This window comes from Tetranychus urticae, chromosome 1 (assembly GCF_039701765.1).
Source record: "Tetranychus urticae isolate SD_2017Ah chromosome 1, NJAU_TeUrti_SD_1.0, whole genome shotgun sequence".
NCBI classification, from domain to species: domain Eukaryota; kingdom Metazoa; phylum Arthropoda; class Arachnida; order Trombidiformes; family Tetranychidae; genus Tetranychus; species Tetranychus urticae.
Window position 1 is genome coordinate 23,047,759 of NC_142958.1, and position 19,935 is coordinate 23,067,693.

Here is a 19,935-nt window from a genome sequence, read left to right on the forward strand (position 1 = left end):
GAAAAAAGAACCAGAAAGATGACACACTTTTCACACATAATGAAATTTGGCATTTCTTGCCTTCTCATTGTCCAAATTATTCTGGTGAATGTCCACAGGACGAAATTCACGAAAAAGTCCACTGTCTTCCAATGATTTCCACATGCACCATTTAAAGTAGACCAAAACAATTTATATCCAATTGAAATGGCTTCATTAGCTAGGGATCATTTTGTCGATTTCAAAAACATAAGCAAACATTCAAAAAATACTGCAAATATCAAATCCCAAAGAAATAAATTTAATTGCAAAGGAAAAGGAAATATATGTTCAGTATAATCTCATAACGCTAACCATGGCTATGAAATCGGTTTTTCTATACGACATGTAGTTGCTGAAATAAGTCAACATGTTCGTCATCTTGAGTTATCTCAGAGATTTTCTTATTACTTAAAAATTATAGCATGAATTTTGAATTTTCTTAAGATTTTTTGATAGCATTTAGCCTTCAAGTCTAATAGTAGAGAAATTACCATGAAAATTCAAAGTTGCAGTTGGACAAGATTTATTGGCCAAGAAAAGATCAATGTTAAAACTATGAAAGTTGCCGAAGATGTCGAGTTAATACCAACGGATGAAATCCATGCAGTCTTTGAATGATAAATCAACCTCTGAAAGTGAACAGTCAAATGTATGATTTGTCTCAGCAGAATAGAGAATAATGCGATCATCAGATTTGCCTGAAGTGATTCCGAAAACCATCCATTTCATCAACTGTGGATATAAAGGGAACTCTCGCTAAATATAGAGAGTGGAATGCACGGAGGTGTGAAGACGGGATTGAAAAATTTATTCAATAAATATACTTTTTGAACAGCTTTTGCCGTTACCGCTCATAAATCGGGAACAACTGATCTGTTTGAACATGAAAATTGAAACTGGAAGCCACCCACCTCTTGTTCAAGTATTAATAAATTATATATAAAATGAACAAAAGAGGGATAAAACAAAACAAACTGTTGCTGAATTACTCAGAGACGGAATAATTGTTGACTCATTTTCATCTTATTGTTCTCCGGTGGTCTTGATCAGTGGAAAAACAATAGCGAATGTCCATTGATTACAGAGAACTGAACGCAATTACTGTCAAGGACCCTTTCCCAATACCATGAATTTTTCACTTGATAAGGCTCACGTTGAGTTAATGAAGCCAATTATTAAAATACATCAAGTATTACAAGATTTGCCTATGTTTGATACAGAATCAAAGCATCTCAAAATACATCAATCTACACTTGGAACTAACACCCTGTACAAACTCAATGTTGATCAAGCTTTTTGCTCGTTCATTAGGCTCATTAACTGATCAATAATTGAATCAACAGCTACTGCAGATGATGAAAAATATGTTCACCACAATCTGTTAATATCTCAATCTAATTGTTAATTTTAACCAGAATTACTTGAAACTCTTCATGATAAGGTAAAACTCAATTGGCGTGACCTTTCCGTTAATCAACATGCTTTACTTCTTTGCCTTTGTCAACGTTAATCTAATTTGTATCAACCTCAACTGTAATCGTTAAGGTTTATAAGGTTAGAAAGGTAAATAAGTAGAAACACAATTTTGTCATCTAATAATTTGTTACAATTTTGTTGAAGATTAAAACTGTAAAAGTTAAACTGAATTAAAATGGCCAATTAAATGGAAAAATTTGAGTTTATTTTCTGGTCTAAAGCATTTTTAATTGAAACAACATCTACAACAGTTGATTGACAAGATTAACAATCCCTTTTCATGTAAAATATATTTCAAATTTTAAAATAATTACTCGTTCCAATGTTCAACAGTTTATATTTTATTACAACCCAAAACTCAGTTAACACTTACACCTTATGAGCTTTACCCTCTTTAGGGATAATCAGCGTGCAAATACAACTTTAAAGATGATTGGAACAACATTATTTAATCTAATTAATTCGCTTCTAAATCGTTAATTTAATCCCTCTTCAAATACAGGATTATCAATTAGCAATATTACATGATTTTTAACCTAATTCCTGTTTCATCAACAATTAATAGAGCCAGAAACATCGGTTAACTTCATTTGATTTCTCATTTTTTAGCAAATTTTACAGTTTACCCTTTTCCGCTCTTTTTAAACTTGCCAAGTGAAAGCCTTAGCTTTGAAAAGACAAAGGTAAATCAATTATTTTCAAGATTTCCATCAATAATCATTTTGAAGATGTCGAAAATTATTAACTCTTCCACTTTTGGTTTGGTATCATCTGCATAAACATCATCAGCTAAGCAGTCATTCAATTTTGTTATGATTGATGTTTGAATGATAATGCATTTACATGCCTCCGCACTTTATCGACCAAATGATTTGTTACATCGTTAATTTTGATTTCTTATTCAATGAGATTCAATATTAGCTATGAGAGTCACGCATTAGATAATTATTGAAAGTAAATCATCTTCACACAGAGATTAAATCTGCCTCGACTTCTCCTTGAATGTGCACAATTGCTCCAGTCAATATTATATCGGACACAACGCAGCGAATTGCTTGAATCAAAGGGTCAATTGAAAATTTCAATGTAGCAACTTTTTATCAGATGGTAATCAGGTTGGAATATATGTGCTGGAACAATCAAGAGTCAAAAAAATGCAACATGATTGTCACTGAAAGGCAAAGTGTTTCTTGTTTCCTTGTTGTTTAATTTCGCTAGCCAGACACATAAGATTTTTCTCCACGCTTTAAGATAATATTTTGCTAACGGGTCGTAATAAAATGGCAATAAAATAGCAATCAGGTAGACAGAATGGATTCCAATACGATTGAGATGTTGATAGCTTTCAACTTTTGACATCGGGAACATGTTGGTTGCATCTTCTATATCTTGATTGTCATTATGATAATAAATGGCATTTACTTTCATTGAGACAGTCATTTTTCTTGTTTTCCTTCATGGTGAGCTCTTCTTGATGACTTTCAACTTAAAGCTAAAAAAAGAAAAAAAGGAAGAATAAATGATTAATTTCATTTAATTTAACCATTAAAGATATTAGTCTGGATGTAATGTAACAAAAATCAACAAACATTTCTTTTGATTACTCAATTAAGACCAAAGCAAGGATTGAACCAGAAAATATTCCAAGATTTTATCATACCAATCAATAGTTGCAATCAATCATTGAATCACCTGTCAAATCCAATTTCACTTAAATGGTTGTTGAAACCAAAAATCATTTCGGAATAAAGTCCTCAAACAACAGAATATGAAATCCATTGCATGAAACCAAACGAAATAACTACAGCCATTACAGTCACACCAGAGACCTTTGATTGAACACAATGAATAAACAATTGCAGACATTTTCAGTAAATGAATGGACCACACTTAACACAGGAACTATTAATGAGCATAAAAGATGATTAACAATGGTAGCATAATTAGTTAACAATTAGTATACATTTAAGATAAAATAACCGTAAAGCTTAAAGACGTTAACCGGTCAAATGGCAAGTCATGCTAAGGGGAAAAACAAAATGGGAAGCGTTAAAAGGGTAAAGAGCGCGATGTTCAAGTTTAACAAAAATTAACACCAATTTGATTTTAGTCAAATTTTATGGCAGTTGATCAATTAGATTGCTAGTCAAATAGATGTCTGAACTATCAAATTGTCCATGTAAACTGACTGGAATGATGTGAACACTGAAATATTATGTAAACCGCATCAAAAGGCAATTGTGAATGTAAATGAAATGCTTTTACCGTTCATTAAATGTTCACTTTGATGAAGCTATTAATTGTTTCACTACATTAAACTCTCCCCCATTGAGGTAATTCACAGTCTAATGAAATGTTGAATTAATTACCGGAAACTGATAGGTAAGTGAAAGTAAATTAATAATCTTACCTTTGTAAACGGAAATGCTAGACAATTCCTTAGCAATATTAGTGCGAAACTATGAATTATTGTCTAATTTTGTTTTAACTGTCAACAATTTCCTTCCAAGTTGCTTTATATTAGATTGTTGTTACAATTTGAAAATTTAATGTTGATCTGACTTCAGGATTGAGTAATTTGATGTTAAGTTTTACCAGTAAATGTATCAATCTTAAATCAAACTTAACTTTAATTTGAGACTTTTAACGATTTTTCTAAACATTTTGATTGCCAATTAAGATAAAATTGAACTGTAATTGTGATTAATATGGAAAAAATTTATGATTTTAAGGAAATATCATTACAAGGTGAAATTAAAGATCATTTGATGTCAAATTTTTTTTAAAAAAAATGTTGAATTTATTGAAATTTATTGTGTATTTCAATTCGTTAATAAATATAATAATATTAAATTACAATTGATTAATTGATACAAATGATCACAAGCAAAGCAAGAGTTATTAAATTAAAAGATTACAACTTTATTTTGACAATCTTGATAACAATTAACCTTCCAAGTTAACTGTTAATGTTGTAATTGTATCAAGAATGGAGATTTTATCTGTAAAAAAATGAACATTTGGAAACTAATGAATAGGTATTTACGCGGAAGAAGTAAGAAGAGCAATTAAAAAGCAATTAGATAATTACTTACGTCTAAATAAAGGGATTATAAAGTGGGTAGAAAATAATCGAAACTCGTTGGATTTTGATTCTTTATAGCTGAAGGTTCAAAGCAAAAGTTAACTAACAGTTCGACTAACAATTCGAGCCGAGTTCGAGTTTACAAAATTGTTGATAATGCTGATTTTAGCGTTATTTTTTCAACGGTCTTTTTCAAATGAGTCTGGTCATGCGGTGATTCCTTGAGCATATCCCAGAAAGTGAAATCAAAAGGATCCAGATCAGGGCTGTTGCATTGGACGATAATTTCTGAGTAGATTTGTTTATTTAGATTTCGATGAACCAGGATTCATGAAAGTTATCCTTGATCATTTAGTTGCCAATCACTATTGGATTTTGTTGAGTAGTTCCAGCTTGGGCTTTTGTTAAATCTCAATTTATTATATTTGAAACTGAGAGTTTACCAAATATTTTTGATTTATTTCAATTGATTGAGATGATGATTTGATTCCAGTTGATCATTCATTTGATTAACAGGATCCATTTGATGGTGTTTCAACCAATTCATCGTTTTCATTTTCATTTTCACTTATGATTTGAGAATCCATGTCTTTATATTGATTCAAATGATCATTAAATACAGATGAAGAGCTATCGATACAATTAGCATAATATTTACAACATAATCGGCCATTCTGTTGATTAAATGGAAAAGGAAGAAGAAGAATATTAATTATTAATTATTATTAGAATATTTTTTGGGATAAAAATAGTGATATTCATGCAAAGGTAAAGTGATTTTGAGGTGTAAATAAGCATTTTGTGTTCTTGATATATGTGTGTGTTGAGTGAAGCTTAAGAAGCAGCAAAAAGTGCCAATGAATTGTAGATGATTATTATTATCATTATTGAATTAATTATTGATAATTGCTCATTTATCTCCATTACTCTAAACATGAACCGGGTGTGGCAAAAGTCATCTATTATTCGCTAACTGTGTTAAGTAGCAGCACCAAATGTTTTATGTTTTTTTTTTCGATTGCGATAATTTTCAGTTGAAAATTTGAATTTTGATAAAGGGCCAATTTTAGCGGGAAAGGTTAAGTATTTTTAATAAATGCTGTTATCCCAACAAAAAGACATCACAGCCGCTATATGGAACTGGTCAAGTGACACGAAGGGTCAAAATGACCTTGTAACGGAACCATAAAAGCGTAGGTAGAAAAACGTAGATTTTTGGCATTGACGGTTTTCATTCTGAAACAATTATCTGCATTATTCATGTCATTGAGGGTAAGCACTTCGAGCATATAATCAAATAAAACTCGAAGTAAAGTTGGAATAATTAAAACTTTTTCGCCATAACTCTATTGGTTCAGAAGTTATGCGTGAAGATATGCTACAGATGACTTTTGCCACACCTGGTATAATTTGTACTCTAAACAGATGATTGTAAGAATATACTTTTGAACTAATTCAATGTTTTGTTTTCAAGTTTAAACCAACTATTATTATTGTAATAACAATGTAATTGTATTTTTACTATTAACAGTAATATTCATTGCAATAGCATAACAAGCACAACAGGCGGTTAACATATTTTTTGTTTAACAATCTGTTTATGATAATGACTTGGGTTAACCATAATTAGTTGATTGTTGTTTACAAGAAGATGATTAATGAAAAGTCTTGCACGTAAAATGGTAAACACAAGAGGCAATGAATAAATGGTTTGACAAAAGAGCAAAATCAAAAATTATAATAATAATAAATTATCAAATGAATTGTAAAGTGCGGAATAAAGTACAAAAAAAGTGAGATGATGTGCATTGGAATAAAAAGAGATTCAAATTTTAGAGATTTTTTCATGCAAATAGCAAAAGAAATTGAAATTCATGCAAATGCTTTGATAAGCGTGCAGGCAAATAACTGATTGTGCATTTAATTGCTTTGGTTTAATCAATCACAAACATTTACCGATTGTTACTGTTAAAACATGAAGATCTTATAGATTGAGCTGAACGTTCACTTTGGGTTATCTGGATATTAATTGGTTCAATTAATCATTTGGTAAAAAAATGATGCAAAAGGAAAGAAATAAATATGATTAGTTGATTAGGATTAATTGATTTGAATTAATTGGTTAAAATTGAAAAGAAAGTTAAGGAATAATAGAAATGAAAGAAATGAAACAACATTGAATTGTTATTGTGGTTTCCATGTAAATGAAAAGGTAAACAAACAAAGTTAAGGTGTCGTGAGACCGACAGAGGAAGAGAGGGAGGGAGGGAGGAAAGAGGATGAGAGAGAGGAATAATGAGTGAGAGTGAGAGTGACATGGTTATGATTATGATGATGAGATGATGATGAAGTTACTATAAATTGAAGGACAGGAATAAAAACATGATCAAGTTCAATGGCATATAACATAACCGTTATTTTATGAATCATTCATTTATTTATATCAATAATTAATAACTTTCATCATAATATGGATTTTAATATTGGAAACTCTTCAGGCAACAACAATTTCATGAAGCATTCGGATTTATCAGTTCAGTTATTATTTTGATGCAAAATTTCCTGAAAAATGCTTACATTTTTGACCATAAAATGGCTTCAGGCAAAAAGTTATTGAATTACAATGAAATTTAATATCATCATCATTATTGACTTTACTTTTTCTTTCATTTTTTGTTTTGTTGATTCACTTTGAAAGTAAGTTAATAATTATTATAATTGTGTTGACTGGTTATTGTTATTGTTTACTGTTGTCAATCTGTATTATAATGAGTCTAGTAAAGAGGTAAAATACTGAAACCCATTTTTCATGTATTATTTGATTCTAATAATTTGCCTGTCAATTTGTTTGGATGCTAGTTTTTAAGTAAATAAAGGATAATTTTTGTCAATATTTTTACCTAAAATAACAATGAAAACATCTATGAATATTTAGATCTTTGAAGAGAGTAAAGTTTATGTTTTTTACCCTAAAATTGTTCATTTCAAGTACAAACACATTTTACTTATGAATGTTGATTTCAGGTCAAATGTGTGTTCGACCTCAATTTAAGTATGGATTAAGGCAATACAATTGAAAATAAGCAAATAACGGATGAAAAATATCATAGAGAAGAATTGACTTTTTTCTTGTTTGGTCATTTTGATATTACAACAAACACATTGCTATGTAACTGTTTGATTGAATTTGAGGGAGAATCAAAGATGATCAGAAGGTAAAGGTGAATTAAAAAGGAAGACGAAAAAGTTGATGAAAATGAAAGAGAAAAGAGAGAGAAAAATGAAGGGGCAATCCAAATAACATTACAGTAGATCACTGTTAAGAGAAGGGAATAAACAGATGCTTATGAGGATGAGGATCAAAAGAAAAGATAATGTTACTGGCGATGAAGAAAAAAGAATTAGAAAAAAGAGAAGAGAAATTACCAGGTGAACTCGACACTGGCACGAGTCACAGTTACACTACTTTCTTCAAACTACTTTCAAACAAGAGGGTGAGAGGTAAAAGCGCGTGACGCGTGGTCGAGTCACCGGTAGTTCAATGCTCCTGCACACGCGACACATGAGAGGGGAACAAGAGAGTAATGAAGAGAGAAAACGAAAGAGAGAGGGAAAGAGAGGGCGATGGATAACACCTTGTGGTCGATGAAAGACATTTAGGGGAAAGAAGATGAAAGATGTTATGATGATGATGGAAGAGAAGAAAAAAGAGGGAAACTGGAGAAAGAGAAAGTCATAGTAAGTCAACGTAAAAGAAAGAAAAGAAAGTGAATAAAATATTCTTATTGGAAGTCTGATAAAATCCTTTCTTCTTATTCAACTGTTCAACTGTTACAAACTGTACTTGGCAACAATAAACATGATCGTCTAAATTAGTTTCATATCTCGACTTACCTTGCATTTACAAGAAGCACAAGGATCTTTTTTAATTGCAATTTTTTGTCCATTTTCATAAGATTTGCCAAGATACATACAACCAGGATTATGTTTATTGTAATGAGAGATTGTTGAGTTTATTGAGATTCCAGGTTTGATTATTATTATTGGTCTTGATGATGATGGTGATGATGAACTAGGAGATTTATATTGAGTCACATTTTTACGTTGAGATTGTGATTTTAATTTTGATTTGAATATTTTTCTGTCAAATGAAGCTGTTGATGAACTTGGTGACAAGTCTTCGCATGGATCATCTTCACAGCGTGGACAACAATCATCTTCACCTTTTATTGGATTATTACACTGTACTGGTGGACAATCAATGTCATAACAATCAACTTCACCAAACTGTAGAGTGAAAAATTTGTTTGTTAGTTTATTCTGACCAACCTTATTACAAATAACTTATAGCTAATACCAACAACAAACTAATACATTAACAATGAGCCAAAAAGTTAAATGTCATTTCGTTTGTTGCCAGTTATAACCATAAATATCTTGGCATCAAAATATGAATCAATTGAAATGAAAGTGTTAAATCGTTATCAACTTACCGAGCATTGACATGATTTACATTTATATAACCAATTTTCACCATTTTTATATTTCAATTTATCATTTTCTTGATCGACACAGTCGGCAGTTGTTTGACATTTAGGACAACAATCAATATTAACATGATTAGGATTAGAACAATCACATTCTAATTTTGAACAATTAGTAACTCCTGAAGAACAGGAACATTGAGAACATGAATCAATTTCTGATTCCCATGTTTCATTATGTGAACGTCTTTGGCCGAGATAGACGCAGTCTTTGGAACAGTCAGAGGATGATGATGATGAAGACGACGGTGATAGTGATTGTAATTGTGATTGTGATGACGACGAAATAGTTGACGGACAGTCACATCTATAACTTCCTTCGGTATTAACACAAATTGTGTTTTCATCACAAGTATCTATTCCTTCATTGCATTCATCCAAATCTGATTAACAGTGAAATTGGGTAAAAAATTGGTTAACCAAAAATTAATACAAATGTATAAATAAAGACAAGACAAATGTCTAGACTTAATGGCGTCAAAAGAGTTACATTGTAGCCTTTATACCAATACTCACCAATACATTTCAATTGATAATTGGAATCGTTTCTTTCAATTAAACTTGTATAACCAGACAGACATTGACAGTAATACCAACCAGGTTTGTTAATACATCCAGAGTTTACTGGACAATGATGAATATTCAATGAGCATTCATCAATATCTGAAAAAAATGATAATGGAAAGGTCATTATGAGAGAACTGAAGACTTAAAGACAAAAACAGATCAAAAGACAAACCTTTTTCACAATAATTTCCATAAAATCCTCTTCTACATGAACATTTATCTGGTCCAATACATTTACCTCCATTGGCACATTTTTTATTGCAAATTGCTGTAAAATTCAAATCATTAATGTTAATATTACATTGAACGGATACCAACTTCGGAAAAGGACTTACGATTACAATGAGTTCCATTTCCAGTGTATCCTGGTAAACATTTACAATAATAACTTCCTTCAGTATTTATACAGGCTGCATTTTCATTGCATTTATGATTCCCACCAGATTCACATTCATTTATATCTATTATTAAAATAAAATAAAAATAAAAATATCAATTAAAATAATGAACAAAGTCAATAATAAAATAAATTTACCGATGCAATTGAGTGAGTCTCTTCTCTTAAATCCAGGTAAACATTGACAATAATAAGATCCATTTGTATTAACACACTTTGAATTATCTCGACATAAATGACCATTGATTCCACCAAGTTCAAGGCATTCATTAACATCATGACAATCTTTACCATTTCCCCAAAAACCTGATTTACATTTACATGTATATTCAGTTTTTAAATTGTGACAACTTGCATTTGGATGACAATCATGTCCTTGGCCACAAAAATCATAATCTTTTAATGAAAAGCAAAAGTTAGGGAAGATGAAAAATTAGATGAAATGAATTGATAAAATTTCTGAATAATATTCAGATCAAAGTGAAACTAAACTCACCTAAACAATATTTACAACATTCACCATCTTTTTTAAATTGTTTATCAACTGGACAATTCAATGGTGGACAATAAGTGGATGGATTAATCCTTTTGCATCTTAATGATCCACCTTCACAAACACATTTAACACAATCTTTAATATAAACATCACCATGTTCAATGTATTTGCCATCCTTTAAGCACTTCTTGTGACAAACTGGACAACAATCTTTATCATTTAAATAATACGATGATTTACAATTGAGTGATGGACACTTGACTCGCCTACAATCAATTGAACCATTTATACATTTGCATGTATCACAATTTGATGTCCAACTTGATCCATTTTCAATTGCAGAGCCATTTGAAGATAAACAGTTTAAATTTAAATTTAAATTAACAGAACTATTATTCACACGATTAGCAAGTTGATAATTGACAATAGATATGTAAAACAATAAATCGTCTATTGACGTAAATGCAATAATATAATTATACTAATTTGCGTCAATAAGACGTTGGTAGATTTTAGATTAGATTTTCGAAATACCAATTTGATAAATTCTAAGTATTTAAACCTAGGTAAATCATGTATTTAACTCACTCTCTAAGTCAACTGTAACCTGTTCAGAACTCATTGTCAAAGTTCAGACAAAGCAACAAACCATCTTTAAACACAAATCATCTTATGTATTGAATAACCCCGTCGTCATTTCTCTTCATTTGGTGGCCATTATGAGGGCTGTCCTCATTGTCTGAGCTCACCCTCTTTGTGTACCTGATCAGTCCAGTCCTTCGACCGCTGACCAGTCCAGTCCAGTCCATTGACCGCTGTTTGACCGCTGACCATTGTCCAGTCCAGACCATCGACCGCTGACCACTGTCCAGTCCACTCTTTTCCAAATTGATTTACTTTTGCCAGCATCATGGTAGGGTTTTTTAACTAATCACTCTTCTCCTTACCCATTTCTTTCCTAAAATTCTATTCTTCACAGCACCGTTTGATCATTGTCTGATCTTCGGTTTTCTCGTCAGGGAATTAGTAAAATTCATTACTTGATTATTGCCTATTGGAGTCAATAGACCAATAATCGATTTGTGGTTATTCATTATGACTACAAATCCTATTTTAGGCACTCAAAGCCCCATTTTTGTTAATTCAGTCTCAGGGAACCAAAATATCAATATCACCATCCAACCATTCAGTGGGGATGGAGATGAGGATATTTTAGATTGGTTCGCTGACTTTGAATATTCAGCCAAAATATTAGGGTGGTCAGATGAGGCAATGGTAAAAGCTTTGCCAGCCTATCTGACCAGAACAGCCAGAAGTTGGTACCTTCACAATTATGTCCACAAAAATTTAGTTCCAACAAATTTCGATGTCCTCAAAAAGGAAATGGTCTCAGGACTATGTTCGTCAGATTTCAGAGGAGTATTAGAAGCTAGATTATTGAGAAAGAAACAAGAACAGGGTCAATCAACTCTCAGTTTTATATATGAGGTCAGAGAACTTTGTTATCGTCTAGATGAGCAAACTCCAGAATCAGTTGTAACCATGATCATTAAACAGGGTCTCTTACCTGATTTACGTTACAGTATAGCAATGAAAAACCCAAAAACTATTGATGAATATATAAATGCAGCTAAAATCGCCGAAAAAGCTAGAGAAGCTTCAGAAAGTCATCTCCAAACTCAAGTTGTTAACAATGAATTAGATCAACTTAAGCAGACTATCAGTGAGATGAACCGTAAAATTAGAGACCTTGAGAGAACCCCAACTCTTCTGTGTAATTACTGTGGTAGACGTAATCATACAGAAGAAAACTGTAGACAAAAACAAAGATTTGCTCAGGTCCAACCAATTCAAATGAACTTACCTCAACAAAATCAACGCTATCAAGAAACTAGACAGCCTAGGGGTAATAACGATCAAAACCAACCCAGAGGTAGAAATAGAAGTCCAACAAATTGGAGAAATAACCAAGCAGAGCCTCAGCCCAGTACTAGCAGACAAGATGTTAGTCCAGTCAGAAGGTCAGGTAGAGTTCGAAGACCGTCTCAAAAAGCAAGAGAGGCATCAGGATTGCAACAAACACAACCAAAAACAAGAAATAATGTAGTCCATACTTTAGCAGATTATCAATCTAATTCCAGTTACTCTTCTACTGAATCATTAAACACTAGTCCACCCAGACACGTCTCTACTGTAACTAGAAATGATAGTAACCTTATTACCAAAAAGATCAGAGTCAATAAGGTAAAAACTGAGTCCATGATTGACACTGGTTCATCAATTAGCTTAATTACACAAGATTTCGCTCACTTATTGAAGGTACCAATTAAGGCCTACAAAGGTCCAATAGCATTAACTGCTGATAAAAAACCATTAAGAGTTCTTGGTGAGGTGGAAGTTGATCTTATCATCAGAGATGAGAAAACAGCTATCCTTGTAAAAGCTAGTCTACAAGTTGTCAAACATCTACCAATGAAATATAAAGTTTTGATTGGACAAGATATTCTTGTCGATGCTGAGATTGTAGTCGATTGTGCAAGAAAGGTAATATCGATTCAGAGGGAAATGGATCAACAAAATGGTTGGACAAAGATAACTGAACCCGATAATTCAAATGAAGCTTCGGAAACAGAATCAACTTTAGATTACAACTCAGAATTAACCTCCAGCGATGAATCGAGTTGCTCTGATATTGAATCAGATGTAAGTGGGTCAGATGAATATGGAACTGACACTAGCAGCTTTACCGATAATTTGATTACTTCAAGTATCAATTCCTTGGACCTAGCTATTGAAGAAGGCACACCTGATAACATCTGTAAGGACTTTGATTCACTCGTTTCCAGTTATCGTGATGTGTTTGCTCTCACCCCACAAGAAATTGGTCGCACAAGTCTTTACGTTCACAAAATTCAAACTGGTGACCACCCTCCGATTGCACAAGCTCCTTATCGTCAAAGTATCCAAAAGCGAGAAATAACACGCACTCAGGTCGAAGAATTGCTGAGAGATGGAATCATCATCGAATCCCAGTCTCCTTGGAGTGCTCCTGTCGTTTTGGTCAGTAAGAAAACTGGTGATTGGCGACTTTGTGTCGATTACCGTAAACTGAATTCAATCACTGTCAAGGATTCTTATCCCCTTCCTGACATCAACACTTCACTAGATTGTCTTCAGGGAGCAAATTATTTTAGCCTGTTAGATTTAAGAAGTGGTTATCACCAGGTAGAGTTAAACCCTGGTGACCGTCAAAAAACAGCTTTTGTAACTAACTTCGGCATGTATGAATATCTTACAATGCCCTTTGGTCTCTGCAATGCACCAGCAACATTCCAACGCCTGATGGACACTTGCCTTGCTGGTCTAAAATACAAAATTTGTTTGGTCTACATTGATGACATCATTATTTACAGCAAAACTCTAAAGGAACATCTTGATCGCCTTGAGGCTGTATTTCAACGTCTTCGGCAAGCTGGATTAACGCTGAAACCAAGTAAATGTAACTTCTTCAAAACTAAGATACTTTACTTAGGTCACATTATCAGTTCAGCTGGCCAGGAACCAGATCCGGAAAAGATTCGAGCTGTTCAAAACTTTGCAGTACCAGTAAATCTTAGGGATGTAAGATCATTTGTTGCCTTATGTTCTTACTATCGCAAATTCATCCGCGATTTCGCAAAAATTGCTCGACCTCTTACCCAGTTAACAAAGAAAGAAGTCCCTTTCATTTGGGGAATTGACCAAATAACAGCTTTTGAAACACTCAAGAAGTGTTTAACTACAGCTCCAGTTCTTGCACATTTTGAACCTGGTAAACCTATTCAGCTGAGAACTGATGCATCAGATGTTGGTGTTGGAGCAATATTACTTCAGCAATTCAACGATAAATGGAACCCAATCGCCTTCGCAAGTAGACAACTTCGTGGGGCTGAACTAAATTACCCAATTTCCGATAAAGAGTGCTTAGCCATCATCTATGCAGTTGAAAAGTTCAGACCATATTTGGAAGGTTTCAAATTTGAGGTGGTAACTGACCATTGCGCTTTGTGTTTCCTACGTAGCAAAGCCAAATTACCAGCTAGATTGATGAGATACGCACTTACTCTACAATCATTTGACTTCGAGATTACTTACAAGTCTGGCAAGATACACGCAGACGCAGATTGCCTCAGCCGTTATCCTACAATTGACCCGGAGTATAATCGCTTGAATTTAGAAGACGAGGAACAAGGAGATGACATCTTCACACTCCTAATCTCTGAAGAGTCTGAGGACAACGGGGAACTTTTGTCTGAACAAAGGGCGGATCCTTTCATTCAGACGATTATCAATCAACTAGATAATATGGAAAAACTATCAAAGAAAGCAAAAGACAAACTTCAAATGTTTCACAGGATGAAAGATGGTATCCTGGAAAGGAAGGTAACTGATGAGTTTGGAGATTCATGGGTAGCAGTCTTACCGGAAAAACTGAGGAAAAAGGTCTTACAGTCGTACCATGATGATGTTACTGCAGGACACACTGGACTTTATCAAACTTACAGAAAAATTCGGTCAAAATATTATTGGCCTAAAATGAACCAGGACATTACCAAATATATTAAACAATGCTCATCCTGCCAACTAAACAAGCAAGGCCTTGGTAATTTAGACGCTCCTCTTAAACCTATCAATGTTTATGCACCATTCGATAAACTTGGTATTGACATTGTGGGTCCACTGTCCAAGTCCGCGGGGAAAAGCTACATAATCGTCGCTACTGACTATTTCACTCGATGGGTGGAAACAAAAGCTTTGACCAATAAAAGCGCCCAAGGTACAGCACGATTCTTGATTGAAAATATCTTATGCAAACATGGTTGCCCAAAAACAATTTTGAGTGACCAAGGACGAAATTTCATTGCTGATATAGTTCAACAACTCGCCAAGTTTATGTCTGCTAAATGGCATTTTTCCACGCCATATCATCCTCAAACCAATGGGTTAACCGAAAGAGTAAATCGTACTTTATGTCAAATGTTAATTCATTATTGTCAAGAAAATAAATCCAATTGGATTAAAGCACTACCTCTGATAACATTTGCATACAATACCAGTGCAAATCAAAGCACTAAAATTTCTCCTTTTTTCCTTTTATATGGAAGAAATCCAATTTTACCAATCGATGTTCAACTTAACAATCGATTAACACCCACTTCTTTAACCGAACATCAGAGATTCATCAATAATCAATGGCAAAGTATAAAAGAACAAGTTTCAATCTTCTCTGACACATCTAAAGAAGCTCAGAAGAATTATCACGACGCCAACAAAAAACTAAGAACTTATGAAATCGGAGACATGGTCCTCAAGCTAAAATCAGTGAGAATCAATAAATTGGAATCACGTTACGAAGGACCGTTCAAAATTGTTGATAAAATAGGCGAAACAACTTACCTGATTTCAGAACCAAATAAAAAGAATCCCATCCGAGTTCATGGTTCCCAATTAAAACCTTATATAATGGAAGATGAACCGGTAATCACTCCTGAAAATTCAGAATTAGAAAAGCCAGAAGAAAGCAGAGATGTAATAATACAATCGAGAAGGCGAAAACCTAACGTCACAAGTCTTCTTCTCTTTTGCCTTTGTTTGTTCCCAATGAGTAATTGTTTTGAATATGGTTCTCCTTTAATATGGCGAGATACTGACCATCAAATACTGGTAGGAAGGAAAATGGTTGACCTCACCCTACTTTTACTGAACCCTTGTAAAGATATGGGTCCATACCCAACTAAGGATTTCAACGGAACACCATGGAAACATTGGCCTTTCTTCTTGCACAACCCTGAATTCGACGAAAAAAGAGAACGTCTTAAATGTAATCCAGCTTTCTACGATTGGTTCCTGCCAAACGCAAGTTATTCAGAATGTATCAAATTGTCTGAAAAATACGGTTGGATAAGTACAGATTGTAGTACAGCCGATTGCTGCAGATCAGCCATATTTGATTTATATCTGCGAAAACTCAATAGATATTGCTTGAAATATTCAACAAATCTGATCGAATCAACTATCACCCAAGCTTGTCCAGCAAATGTCACACGAGTGAAAAGGGTAGAACCATTCACAATGTTTCTCTTGGGGGTAGTAGTAGTTGGAGCAACCACCTTCGTGGTCAACACGGCAAATGCTCCAGTAATCCCAAGTTATGACTATCGGCGAATCGATGCAGAATTTAAAACCGAATTGACACGCATTATTCAGTCTATGGATGAAAACATTGCTAAACTAACCGATGAATTAATAGATGCGAAATTGGATATTAACATTTTAGAAGAAATGTTACCAACCACAAGCTGGAAAAATAGCGAAATCACGCACAATCTTATGAAGATTAAATCAGTCTTCGAAGCAATCGCTGAAAAACCTGGATTTTTACCTCCTAATTTCTTTGACATATTGAAAATCAAACTTCCTTGTGGAAAAGCATGCGACATTAAGACAATTGAGAAAGTTCAATGCTCTTCGACAAAATTAAATAATTCTGATTACAACATCAGGTTTAAATTCACCATAGAAGTAATTGACCCGAAAATGCGAATAGTTAAAGCAGATCCTTTTACTCTTCTAACAAAAAATAATTCGGAAATGTGCATCAAAACTTATCGAGGTCCAAAATACTTCATGATTAACGAAACAGATTTTGCCACCTGTGAATTATCAGAAAGTGAAATGGAAAATTCAAAACTTCACTTCATTATTCCTGGATTATGTACAACACCTAAAATTCATCTTTGGGAGGTTCATAGTTGTGTCCAAGCCAGCAATGCAGTTGTAAAACAACCACAAGTCAAAATAGTTGATGATAACTTCTACATCTATTGCAGAGGTCATAATATCACTCTGTTTAAAATCACTAATACATGTCCTGATCAAATTCTAAAGATTTCCAGATCCATCAATTTTACCTTAGCGAATCAACCTTATACGGTATCCGCTGTTTCTACTTATCATACTGAACCAATATCGCCTTGGACAAATTTGATAAACCTGCAAATTATGCCTTACGAACCGTATCAGCTAGATTTGACTCCAATAAACGCAAAATATCTAGAAAGCCTAATTAAACAACAACAAAATCTTCCAAATCAATCAAAAAGTTATCTTGACATTCTAAAAGAATATGCAATTTCACTAACTTTCGGATTCTTGGTCTTTCTAATAATCATCTTTATAATTCAACAAGTCATCACAGTTGTCCTGACCAGGAAAAGACCTGTTATTGTATCAGTTATTGATCAGACACCACAACTTTATCGAAGGAAGTCAACAAAAGAAAAACCGAAGATCAGAACAAAGAAGATCAAAACACGGCGACAACCATTAGAAGAAATTCCTCTTAGTTCTTTATATTAATTCATATTTTTTTTTACTTATATTTTCTTTTTAGTTTCCATCTTCTAGAAAGCTGTTAGACCAGCCTACAAAATATCATAGACCGGCCCAACCTCTACAATGTTTAACATTTTCCGTTTGTTCATATTTCTTATTCCTGTCAAATGAAATTTGGACGTTCTTTAAGCCTGATGGTACACCCAGGGACAACCGTTTAACCTGGACCACCTTCAATATCACTTGTACCCAACTCAAAGAGCGAAGATTTGCCAAAGTAACTGTTTCAGCAACAAACCAAGAACAGCTAGAAAAGGGTGAAAAGCGCTTGAGAGAAGTTTTGGAAAAGGCTACCACTGGTGTTAAGAGATTACCGTCCAGTCATTGTACCATCTGTTTCAGTACCGACCATCTCAAGCTCGACTGTCATCATTGTGCCGCGTGTGGTAAACCTGATCATAGGGTCAAAAATTGTAAATTTATTCAAAAAACCCTAGTTAAACCAAATCAAGTTCAAACACCTAAACCAAAACCTACTGGCATCCACCTCTCGAGAAAAGCCAGGATTCAATTGATGAAAAGAAAAACAATTAATTTAAACAAAGTTTGGTGGACAATGTTAGGCACATTTGATAAGTCATTACTTGATCACCTTAAACCAGTCGGTCCAGAAGATGATTTAAAAGAAACCATCGCTATTAACTTCATTGGTGAAACACACAATGGTAAACCGATCCTGACGATAATCACAGGATATTTTGGAGGTTCACATGGTGTTTGTACTCTTTATTGCGCTGCCACTAAATTAAATGACTTGCGAGACTTTAAAACTCCAATTACTGGTATCCAAGGTAATACTGAAACAACAGAATTCAGTGAAATTCAAGACAACATCCTTACTTGTTGCACTAATCGAAGAGTTATTTTCTTTGGAGATATCGCCGAGTCACTCAATAAACTTTGGCTAGATTATGGTACCTTTCTCAATGCTAACACTGACTTCATCAGCCTTCAAGAATTGTACGGCCCTGAGAGAGTTCCACTGACGCCTCTAATCAAATTCCACTTTCCCAACTCCGAAACCTACAAAGTCAATCTAGGACCAATGGATGGAGCTAATCATGAAAAGGAGACAAGATTCATCCTGCGCTTGTATGTGAATTATTACAACCTAATTAAAACGTATGGACAAGTTCCAACAGGATTAGAAGCCAGGAATTGGTTGGTGGATGGGAAATATATCAACTGGTGGAAACAAAACAGGGACTGTTCCGAAAAGCGACCGGCAGATGTAAAACAATAAATCGTCTATTGACGTAAATGCAATAATATAATTATACTAATTTGCGTCAATAAGACGTTGGTAGATTTTAGATTAGATTTTCGAAATACCAATTTGATAAATTCTAAGTATTTAAACCTAGGTAAATCATGTATTTAACTCACTCTCTAAGTCAACTGTAACCTGTTCAGAACTCATTGTCAAAGTTCAGACAAAGCAACAAACCATCTTTAAACACAAATCATCTTATGTATTGAATAACCCCGTCGTCATTTCTCTTCAGATATTTTATGATTTAAATTATTTCTATTGGATTCTGATTGTTGATAATGCAATCCACATTGACAATCATCTTCGACTTTAGATAAACGCAATTCAGTTTCTCGTAGTTGAGCAGTCAAGTTTTTAACATAATCTTCGAGTTCACTAATTGATTCCTGAAGATTCACTATTTTAATACAATTAATTGAGTTAAAGGGTAAACACAATAACAAAAGTAACAATAATTTTACAAAAAAAGCAATACTATTAAACGGATTAATAAGTATAATGAACATCTCAGAAGTGTAACTCAGCTCATCTTTCAATTAACATCAAATAAAGTAGCCAAATGAATGAACAACTTTCCAGAAAAAAGAGAGTCTCTCTTATCATCCAAAGATGATGAAAGATGATTGTGCGCTCTTCAACACT

The 19,935-nt window shown here is 33.5% G+C and overlaps 2 protein-coding genes and 1 long non-coding RNA gene across 3 annotated transcripts; 1 reads left to right on the top strand and 2 right to left on the bottom strand.

Annotated features, from left to right (window-relative positions):
* Positions 1-1,685: 1,685 nt before the first annotated feature.
* On the bottom strand, positions 1,686-3,500 carry LOC112538907 (uncharacterized). The gene is made up of 2 exons (XR_003082338.2): positions 3,087-3,500; positions 1,686-2,989 (listed from the first exon to the last, which is right to left on the bottom strand). It is a non-coding gene; the product is annotated as an uncharacterized LOC112538907 (long non-coding RNA).
* Positions 3,501-4,272: 772 nt separating this feature from the next.
* On the bottom strand, positions 4,273-11,498 carry LOC107362683 (protein kinase C-binding protein NELL1-like). The gene is made up of 10 exons (XM_089265955.1): positions 11,349-11,498; positions 10,587-11,067; positions 10,229-10,486; positions 10,029-10,154; positions 9,866-9,961; positions 9,643-9,789; positions 9,076-9,509; positions 8,477-8,869; positions 4,593-5,256; positions 4,273-4,499 (listed from the first exon to the last, which is right to left on the bottom strand). Exons 1-9 carry the CDS (start codon positions 11,496-11,498, stop codon positions 5,092-5,094), a joined length of 2,250 nt encoding a protein of 749 aa, XP_089122081.1. The 3' UTR covers positions 4,273-4,499; positions 4,593-5,091.
* Positions 11,377-19,493, top strand: LOC149094789 (uncharacterized). The gene is made up of 2 exons (XM_089266319.1): positions 11,377-11,499; positions 18,019-19,493. The coding sequence occupies exons 1-2, from the start codon at positions 11,497-11,499 to the stop codon at positions 19,261-19,263; spliced, it is 1,248 nt and encodes a 415-aa protein (XP_089122445.1). The 5' UTR covers positions 11,377-11,496; the 3' UTR covers positions 19,264-19,493.
* Positions 19,494-19,935: the final 442 nt, after the last annotated feature.

Bases quoted from the DNA above. Each gene is read 5' to 3' on its own strand.
- LOC107362683 (XM_089265955.1), bottom strand. From the start codon at position 11,498: ATGATGCTGGCAAAAGTAAATCAATTTGGAAAAGAGTGGACTGGACAG. The intron at 9,790-9,865 runs GTTTGTCTTTTG...CATTTTTTTCAG, and splicing joins TGGAAATTATTGTGAAAAAG to ATATTGATGAATGCTCATTG. The intron at 5,257-8,476 runs GTAAGTCGAGAT...TTTAATCAACAG, and splicing joins GTGCTTCTTGTAAATGCAAG to AATGGCCGATTATGTTGTAA.